This window comes from Diceros bicornis, chromosome 10 (genome assembly GCF_020826845.1).
Source record: "Diceros bicornis minor isolate mBicDic1 chromosome 10, mDicBic1.mat.cur, whole genome shotgun sequence".
Taxonomy (NCBI): Eukaryota; Metazoa; Chordata; class Mammalia; order Perissodactyla; family Rhinocerotidae; genus Diceros; species Diceros bicornis.
The window spans coordinates 12,380,399-12,390,382 of NC_080749.1; the positions used below are offsets into that span (position 1 = coordinate 12,380,399).

At 60.3% G+C, this 9,984-nt stretch overlaps 1 protein-coding gene across 1 annotated transcript; it reads right to left on the bottom strand.

The window, feature by feature from the left end:
- Positions 1–322: 322 nt before the first annotated feature.
- INHBB (inhibin subunit beta B) lies at positions 323–6,615 on the bottom strand. The gene is made up of 2 exons (XM_058548797.1): positions 5,453–6,615; positions 323–3,007 (listed from the first exon to the last, which is right to left on the bottom strand). The coding sequence occupies exons 1-2, from the start codon at positions 5,898–5,900 to the stop codon at positions 2,232–2,234; spliced, it is 1,224 nt and encodes a 407-aa protein (XP_058404780.1). The 5' UTR covers positions 5,901–6,615; the 3' UTR covers positions 323–2,231.
- Positions 6,616–9,984: the final 3,369 nt, after the last annotated feature.

Below are 9,984 nucleotides of genomic sequence, written 5' to 3' on the forward strand. Positions count from 1 at the left end.
TTTCCTCCACGGATGGGGGCTTAACCGGCACTTTCAAATGGTAATAGATGCAGCCTTGGTGAAACATAATTAGTCTTGGGACTAGAAGGGTAAACAAATGTGTAATTCATGAATTTGCTAATTGTCCTTCATTTTGATCTTCTGCCATTTTTCCTAGACTCGCTGACTGACATCCGTGCTGGTGGCAAGGACTCAGAGAGTGCCGGGAGCGAACCATGCAGGCAACTGGCACCCAAGCTGGACACCTGGCCTCGCCCTCCTCCCAGCCGCCACCTCCGGCCAGGACCCACTGCCCCAGACGTCACACATGGCAGGAAGCCCATGGCACTCAATCTTTTATTTGCTTAAACTGTACACAAATGTAAAATACTTTAACAGCAAGTCTATGGGAAAATTGTTTGGTTTTAAATTATTATGAAACAGAACCTAAGGGGAGCTTTATTAAATAAACATAAAGATGGGGATTTAAGGATACACACCTGCATTCTACCACAGTCATTCTTACTCTACCTTCTGGGTGTGTAAGGATAGAAAAGACACATCAAACTGAATAAACAGAATCCATTTATACCCTGAAATGCTGGCAGGCCACTCAAGGGATTGTTCTGAACGTCCACCTCACATAAGATGGCCTCACCATCTAATAAAAATTAAAACTGATCTGTTGGCCTCTTTGGTTCCAAAATTATGTATAATACATTTCACTGTATTTTTTTTTTTTTGCTGCTATAAAAATAACTTCTTTTTTCAAACGGCAGTTTCTGACTAATCATGCAACTAAATCAGTGCAAACATTAAAAGCAATCATTCGCTTAAAAAAGAAGCAAAGGATTTCATTTCAAGTATAAAAAATATAAAAAGAGTCGTACGAGTCCAGTTTCGTCTAGTGTGGGGTCAACCCTTTAAATTGCATAGTTCACATGGCACTTGGACATCTAAGGGTGAGCGAGGTCAGTGCTCTGCCAAGGGCCACTTCTGGACACACGCAGCGGGGCAAGTGCTCTATGGTGTGCGTTCAGGCAGCTCTGCAAGTGCTAGGAGGGGCAGGCGGCAGGCGAGCGGGCGGGGCCACTGCGGTGACCGGGGGGGCCCCCACAGGCAACTTCTGCAAAGCAGCTGAAAGCCTTCCTCATCTCTCCAAGACCAGCTAAACTGCTCTCCTCCATTGCCCCATGCTGAGGGGGCACCCCACCCCCCAGCATTCCCAGAATGCCTCCACTCCAACATTTCCTCCTCTGGGCTCAGCCTCTTGCCTAGGGGTCATTTCCACCCCTCTCCAACCAGTCCTAGAGGAATATCCCCATGAAGGGCATAGATTGCAACTTGTTTTCTTCCCATTTAGAACAATTCAGATTTTAACTTAAAAGGTCACACCTGGTAGAAAAGTCCCTTTTCAACTATACGACTGGAATGAATGACCTATCAACTGCTAGTGATCAGTTAAAGCATCAAATTAAGACCCTTCTCCTCTCCCTCCCTCCCCACCCTCAAAACAAACACACACATAAGTCACGCCAGGGACCCAAGCAACAGTCAAACCGTCATTGCCACTGGTCCACGGTCTCTGGCAGGTTAGGTCCTTTCTGGGCCTCCTTCCCTCTACGAGGAGAAAGGACAGGCTCTCTGGGTCCCACAGCATGAAAGATCCCAGGCGGGAGGGAGCCCACAAGTTTGAGCCAGGAGATGCTGAGGCATGGCAGACCTTGCCCAAGTGGAGGGATTCATGCAGCCCTCCCCCTGCCTGCACGATCCCCACCCTTGCCTCTGCTTTTCCTCTCAGTGGCTCCCGTGCTCTCTCTCTCCGTGCATCTCTGTCTTTGTGCTTTTATGTGTGCTCGGAAGGCGCAATTCAGAGTGGCCGGGCCAGCTGGTGGGAATGGGGGCTGTTCACCCCATTCTCTCCAACTGACAGGCGTTTGTAGCTAAGCTGCCATTTGTCACCGCATCCATTTGCTGGTATCCTGGAGGCTGCTGTGTGGGTGGCAGGATGCATCGGGCTGTGCGTGTCTACGTGTGCATTTTAAAGTATTTCATGTCAGTTGCGGGTTCTCACTCCAGTTTTGACTGATTGCTCGATGAAGCAGTAGGAAAATATTTCAGGCTTCACCCTGGCACCTTCTGGGCAGCCCAATGGAACGACCACGCTCAGCGCACCGTGCACCCCGTTCCCACAGGGGATGGAAGAAGCCCATCCGGGACTGTCCCCGTGCCCCACCACTGCAGCCCCGTCGTCAGGCACAGCCGCACTCCTCCACGATCATGTTGGGCACGTCCCGCTTGACAATGTTGTACTCATCGTCGAAGTAGAGCATGGACATGGTGCTCAGCTTGGTGGGGATGCAGCAGGAGTTCACCGTGCCCGGGTTCAGGCCCCGCATGCGGTACTGGTTCACCACAGCCGTGTGGAAGGAGGAGGCAGAGCCAGGGACCCCCGCCAGGTAGGCTGGGCAGCTGCCCTCACAGTAGTTCCCGTAGTAGCCGATGGGTGCGATGATCCAGTCGTTCCAGCCGATGAGGCGGAAGTCGATGAAGAACTGTTGCCGGCAACAGAGATTGGTCCGGCCATCGCACTCCAGGCCCCGCTTGCGAATGCGGTGCCTGCTGTCACCCAGCCGCGCCTGCACAACCACGAAGGGCCGGTGCGACTCCTCGCCGGGGTCCACGAACACGGGCACCACGGCCAGCTCCCGGCAGCCGTCGCACTGCACGTCCAGGTTGAGTCGTCGCTCGCCCCGCTCGAACAAGGCCTGGATGGCCTCGGTGAGCGGGAAGGTGTGCCAGCCACTGCGCTTGAGGTCCACCTTCTTCTCGACCACATTCCACCGGTCTCCGCGGCCCTGCTCCTGGAAGTACACCTTGACCCGCACCTTCCGCCGACTGCCCTTCTCCAGGACGTACGGCAGCAGCTTCAGGTAAAGCCACAGGCTGGCCTGCACCACAAACAGGTTCTGGTTGCCTTCATTGGAGATGAAGAAGTACAGGCGGACCCGGGAGGAGGCGAGGCCATCTGCGGAGAAGTGGGAGAGCAGGCCAAGTTAATTCAAGGAGAACACGAGGCAGTGGGGGAAACAGACTCTGCTGCATGATGCTGGAATGCGAGCTCGCCACGCAGCTGGAAGATGTTATGGACCAGAATTACCGTTCCTGGGGCCAGGGCCTGTGACTGTAACCTGGGAGAGGCAGAGGAAATCGTTTCCCATTGAGAAACGCAGCCCAGGTTGGAGCTGGAGTGTCCAGGCCTATAAAATCCTGCCTCACCTCTCCCAGGCCAGGGCTCCCTGGAGACCGATTGTCAAGCCTCAAAGCTCAACAGAGGAACTTGTCAGGAAGCCAACATCTTAACAAGTTGTTATGGGTATCTGTGAAATCTGAAAAACAAAACCAGGATTGCACCGAAGATTTTGGGGTAGGTTGTTTCAATAGAGGTTTCTTTTTTTTTTTTTTTTTTTTGGTTAACTTAGGGCATTGCAAAATAGAGCTGAGCCACCTACCGCCTCTTTCCAGTGTTTACCTAAGCACGATCTGATCCAACCCCCAGTGGAACCTCCACTGCAAACAAGCGAGCTCTGCTCGGATTTCTGACACAGGAACGTGTGCTTTGCAGGCTGCAAAGAGCAGCCCTTGCTTCCAAGTAGTTCCAAGAGACAGGTCATTCAGTCTTGAAACTTGAGGTCCACTCCTTTGATGAGACCCTGCCTCCCCGTTAATGGCACGTTCAAAATCTCCAAGGAAAAGGGGAACTGGCTTGTTAGTTTTTTCAGTAATTCAGCTCGACAAGAAGGGAGGCCTTGCCAACTAAGAGACAACTCCTCTCTCATCCTACATTTCAGTGACTCTTCTCTCTAACAATCCCTACTTTTTTCTTTCTTTTGCAGGAAGAACAAATAAGGCAACTGTGTGACCATGGTTGGTTTTATCAAACCTCCTACCACTGCCCCCGCAGCCCCCTCCTCAGGCCCCGCCTGGCTCCTCTAATAACACTGACATCTGACTTTGAAATGGGGGAAAGTGCAGCCTTAAAAGCTGGTCTTGGACAAGCTGCCTGTGACCTGAATCTGTTATTTATAAGTCAAAGAGCTGGCTCCGTGGAACGGACCAGAAATATAACAGCCCCCGCTGTCATTTTGTGCCACCGGGACCAAAAGGCCTCTTCGACCTTCCAGAATCACATTTCTACTCTGGGCCCCAAAGCACCTTTTAATCCAAGCTCTCTAATTGCATGTGGAGCTTTCCCTGACTCTGTCCGACAGCGAAAACGGCAATGCATTTCTTTCTAAGCACAAACCAGCCCCTGATTGTCTCTGCTTTTCTCCACACCCGGCCATGCAAAACTTTTCATCCCTTTTCATCCCCAGGCGGCACCAGCACAGTCTGCCTGCTGCCTGAGAGAGTGGGGGGCATTTGCAGCCTGGGGACACAACTGTTCCCCCCTCCAGGCTCCCTGCCCACCCCCACCCTGCCTGCACCAGGGCTTCCCCCTCTGCGACCTTCTCCGCAGTCCCCTCAGCACAAATGGGGCTGAGCTCCGGGCACAAAAGCCAGGCTGGCTCATTCAAGTCCTGAAAAGGACAGCGGAGTCGAAAGCACTTGCAGCATTTCAGCACAGGCACGTTTTTCTCTTTTTTTTAAAGTTCCGAAAAATCTTTTCTCTCAATTTTTATATTTAGACCGTGATAGAAATTTGCAATCCAGGACTGGGGGAAAATTCCAGAAAGGATTCCTACTCTTTGTTAACTAAGAACTCTGCAGCTCTCAGGCGAGGGGCTGCTGCCGCTGCCAAGCGAGCCGAGAGGCACGGGGCTGCCCCCGAGCCGCGTCTTTCTCTCCGTAAATGATGGGACCTGTTGAGAAGCCTGCCTTCCGCCGATTCCGGTGCCCACACAATCGGAAGAGAGGTTGCCTAGCTCTCCCCAGTGAGGCTTCAGCAATCCTGGCAAGCCCACGCCGCCCGGCGATGGAAGCGGCCCCGGGGCCTCTCATGCAGGCGCGCGCGCACACACTCACTCACACACACACACACACACACACACACACACACACTCCTCCGGCCCACGGATATCAACAAGCACACACAACTCCATCCACACTGCTAAGCCTACACTCCGATCGTGGGAAACAAAAACATTAAGCAATCACCAAGCAAGTGCCCGCGGAGCCAGGGCCGCACGCATCTGCCGGGAGGGGGACGCGCTCCCAGAGGCGCTGGGGCCAGATTCCGGAAAGCAGGAGTGGAGGGCAAGGCGCACAGCGGCGAGGGTAGGGGAAGCAGGGAGGGGTCTGCTGTGTAAGAGGACGGCAAATGGACGGAGCGCACAGGGCCAGGGGCGAGAGGCTGGGCCGGGAGTCCGGGCTGCCCCCAGGGCGCGCTGCCTGCGGCGGCCAAAGCAGACAAGGAGAAGGGGGTGGGGGAGGGAGCGAGGGCCACGGCTGGCCGCCCGTGGGACCGACCCACCTGTCTCCGCGAAGCTGATGATTTCGGAGACGCGCTCCTGGCCGTCGGCGCCCGGGCTGGCGTGGCCGTCGAGGTGCGGGATCTCCACGCGGCCGTCCTCGCGCACCTTGCCAGCGTGCAGCTTGCGCAGGGCCGTGACCATGGCGGCCTTGGGCACGGCGTGCGTGATGTTGGGCCGGCCCCGCATCTGCAGGCGGCTCAAGATGTGCCGCTTCACCGCCTCCAGGAAGTCGCCGTCCACCCGGCCCAGCTCCTCGGGCCGCCGGAAGCCGCCACACGACGTGCAGGTGTCCTGCGAGCCGCCGGGGGCTCCGGGTGGCGGGGGCGGCGGCGGTGCGGCCGGGGACGGCGGCGGCGTGGGCGAGCCCCAGGCCTCCGGCCCCAGCCAGCCGGCCGCCAGCAGCAAAAGGCAGGCGGCCCCCAGCGCCCGACCGGGCAGCCCGTCCATGGTGCGCCGCTGGCGACGAGGGCGCCCGCCGCGAGGCGAGCTGAGCCGAGCGCAGGGCCGGGCTCCGGGCTCCCGGCGCGCCGCCCCGCCCCGCCCCCGCCCGCGCCCGCGCCCGCGCCCGCGCCTGCCCGGGCCTCCGCCCGCCCGCCGGGAGGGCCGCCGCGGGCTCACAGGGGGAGGGGGCTGGCCGGGCCGCGGGGGTTCCTGTGCGGCCGAGAAGGGGAGCCGAAGGTCGCGGGCACCGGAGAAGCGCGTGGGGCGAGGCGGGGGTTGGCGGGTCACTGCCGCACGGGCGTATCGGGGCGCCTCGGCATCTGCAGCCTTCTCCCCATCCTCTCCGGGTTGCGGCCCCGCAGCCCCCGCAGCCCCCGCTTGGGTGAAGTGAAAGCAGCGGCAGCGGTGGCTTGGCCCCCGGGCGGGGAAGGTGGCGAAAGGGCCGGTCGACGCAACTTGGCCGAGACGGAAGCGAAGGCTCCGGAGCCCCGGCAGCGAAGCCGAGTGCGGCTTGCCGCGGCGCTGCGGCGGGCGCTGCGGCGGGGCCCCGCGCTCGCACCTGAGCGCCGAGGAAGGGCCGGCGAAGGGTGGGTTGTGCTCGCCACGGCCGGCGGGCGGGCGGCGAAGCGGAGCGAGCGCAGTGCCCGGAGCGCCGGCGAACGCGGGCCCGCTCAGAGGCGGCGCGGAGTCTCCGGCCGCGGGCCCTGCAGTCCTCCCTGCGCGTCACACGGCAAAGTTGTCTCCAGGCTCCCGGGGCGCCGCCGCATCCACTGGCGGGCGGGCCGGCCGCTGCGCGCTTCGCCGGGGCCTCTGCTCCGCCCGCCTCCTCGCTGCCTCCCTCTCTCCGCCTGCCTGCGCGGGCCGGCTGGGCGCGGGGCGCCGGGCGAGGAAGGCGAGGCGGAGGCAGGGCCCTTCTCGCCCGTGTCTCTTCTGCCTGCAGCGGCGGCGGCGATGTCGGCTCGAGCGCCTCAAAGTCTCGCCGCGTCCCCGGGTGCGGTGCCCTAGCTCGCTCTCCCGCTGGCACACGCCGCAGGGCCGGGAGAGAGCCGGCGGGTGGCGGCTGCGTCCCCGCGCCCGGCCGCGACACAGAGTGCACAGCCCGCCGAGGAGGAGTTCTTCTCTTCGCCCGGTCTTCCTTTACTCTCCTCGTTTTTTCTCCCAAGGGGGAAAAAAAGCCGCACAATCTCCGTATGTGCGCGCGCGTTGAGATAGACGTTGGCAGGAAAAAAAAAAAAAAAAAAAAGGAGGGGTGAGCGCGTCTCGTCCTGGCCATGCGGGAGGAGACTGTCCGTGCCTCCCTGCTCTGGCTTCCCCGGGGGGGGGGGCGGGCGTCGGGGAGGAATCTGTTCAGGTCGGTGCTACCCGCTCCGCCCGCCCACCCCCGCTTCCCTCGGCTTTTTTCCTTTCTGCCTTTTCGAGAAGGAGGGGCGGGCTGGCCCTCTCCCCTCCCCCCCCCCCGCAATGCCGGGCCACTTTTGCTGTCTCCAAACTTTCCCACCACGTGGGCGCCCCGGACCCTCGCCCAGCTGGGCGGCGGGCGGCACCGACGGGCTCCCGGCCCGGGATCCCGGCGCTTGCCCCCTCCCCGCCGCCGCACAGGCCCTGCCCTCACCCCTGCCGCCGCCCTCCGCGACCAGGAGTGGCAACTCTCGCCGCCGCGGCCGCCCCCGGCCCTCCCGGGGTGCTCCCTCGCGGGCCTGGCGAGGCGAGGGCGGCGATACGGCCTCGGGCGCCACGGGCTGGCTCCGCCGGTGGATGTCGCTCCCGGGCTGCAGTGCCCTAGCCGGGCGCCCCGGGCCGCCAGCGCACTGGGCGAGGCGTGGGCCCCGCAGGCTGGAGGGGCGCTGGAGGCCTGGCCAGCCGCTGCCTCCGCAGGCTCCGAGCCCGGAGGAACTGCTCCATGGTGCGGGGGACCAGCCTCGCGGCGGGGAGGCTTCTGAGCCCCAAGGCTTGCCGGGCCGGCGGGGTCTCCAGCACTCCCCCCTCCCCCGCCCCCGCCCTGCAATTGGCAAACCTTGGCCTCAGAAAAACCCGGGTGCCAGTGGAGGCTCATCCACTGCCAGCTTTGTAGCAATGACCTTGGGTAGTCTTCACTCTTTCTGGTGTCTATCTCCTCATCTGTAAAGTGGGGGACAATAGCACCTATGTCACATGGGCTGGTTGGGCGCCCCAAACGAGGCAACCGGACTAAACTCCTCACAGAACCCAATAAACTACGATTGCAAGGCCGCCGTTCTTGGGCCGCCAGACAAGAGGCGCTGTCAATGGAAACCGAATTCCCAGCCCTGTCCAGAACCCCAAGTGCAATCCGTTTCTTCTGCGCCTCTTCACGCCCCTACCTGGGTGTGGTGCAGCACAACAATGCCCACAGGGCGTAGCACCTCGGGCCGGGAAGACGGCCCTGCCCTCTCCTCTTGCTCATCCAGACCCCCACCCACCGTGGCCGCGCCCCGTAACAGGTGGGACTGCGAGGCGGAAAAGGGGTGGGAGGTCATTCTGGCGTTCCTAGGATTTTGGGGAACCCAGGACGACAGAGGCAGAGCGTGGCCTCCAGCTCAGGGTCCTCCTCCCTCCCCGCCCCCAATCGCGAGCTTCTCCGGCCGGCCGGTGCTGCTGTGGAGCTCAGCCCGGACCGCAGCCCTGCCGAGGCCCGCAAGTCTGGAGGTCGAGCGCCCCCTCCCTCCCAATCTAAGGAACCGACCAGAAGGTGCCCCGGCTGCTCCCGCGGGACAAAATGGAGCTGGTCTGGGTTTACCAACCTGAAGTCAGAAGAGGGGCCCAGGAGGTTCCCGGAGACGGCAGCCCTTCTGCCTCCTTCGGGCTTTCCGCAGAGCTCAATTCTCTGCCAACTCCCAGATACACAGCATTCTGTGCCCTGGGGTTTCCACCCCTTGCCCTGTCCCAGAGCCTATGATCCCTGGGCAGGAAGGAGGTGCTTCTGCCTCCTGGGCGGCCTGGGCCAGCACCTTCTGTGCAGTGGCCCCGAGCCAGGCCTGACCCACCTCTGTGGTTTTGCTTGCATCTTCCACCAGGCACACATGCTCTGGTCTTCTGGCTTTTTCTGTCACCACAGCCACCAACCACTTGGCAAACTCATTTTCAGTCTTCAAGAGCCAGCCCAGTCTCTCCTTCGTGGTGGAGCCTGCCATGGCCTTCTTATGCCCTGAATAGCTATTTGCCAGATTAGGCCCCTCAGCCCAGTGCCTGGCTGTTATCTCTTCACTTGTCTATCTCCTGCATGGTGCCTCAGGCTCCGGGAGAGCAGGGACCAGGCTTTCTGGGCCCTGTCTGATGCCAGACCTGGCAGATGATGGGGGCAGCTTATTGAATGAATGCTTGGTGGATTGATTGATTGATTGAATGAATGAGAGAAGTCATTAAGCCAGTGAAGGATTTAATGCTCCCACTCCCCAGCACCAGCCCTCACAGTAGCGTTCCTTGCTTGCCCATTTACACCCCTTCCTACTGTGAGTTGCACCTGGGCTGGACAGGGCTGGGGGAAGGGAAGAAGTGCTCCACACCTTGGGGAAGGTGCAGCATCCTGCCCATTGACCTGGCGCTGGGGAGAGGCAAAAGCCACCGCACCCTTGCTGGTAGGAGGAGGGAAGAGGAGGTTGAGAGGAGGGTCCCCACTTTGCTCCCCTGATGGAGGAGCTATCAGCCCCACTGCCGGTCATCTGTTGGGAGGGAACTGGGTCAAGCGGTAGTCAGAAACCATCTGCTCGAGAAGCTGGGATTATCCCGCCCTCTGCTGATCCCCCAGCCCGCAGGAGCCGAGGGTGTAAATTGAGTTCTTCCAGATCACCTTGTGCTTTGAGGGGGAGCCCCCGCATCCCCTACTGAGGGCTAAGGACCTGTTCCTGTTGCTTCAGAGCCTCATTTAGCACTGGCTCAGTTCTCTTTGTACTGGTGACCTCAGCCTTCAATCTCAGCCAGGGATGTGACTGCGCCTGTCAGTTTTGAATACAATAACCCACATCAGTGCTGCAGCCAACGCCCTCCACACGGGCTGCAGGACCAGGCCACCCCCACATAGAATGCTGGCTCCCTGCCGTCATCAAGGAACTCGGGCCCAATGGGGAAGGCAGGA

Bases quoted from the DNA above. Each gene is read 5' to 3' on its own strand.
- INHBB (XM_058548797.1), bottom strand. From the start codon at position 5,900: ATGGACGGGCTGCCCGGTCGGGCGCTGGGGGCCGCCTGCCTTTTGCTG. The intron at 3,008-5,452 runs GTGGGTCGGTCC...ACTTCTCCGCAG, and splicing joins CATCAGCTTCGCGGAGACAG to ATGGCCTCGCCTCCTCCCGG.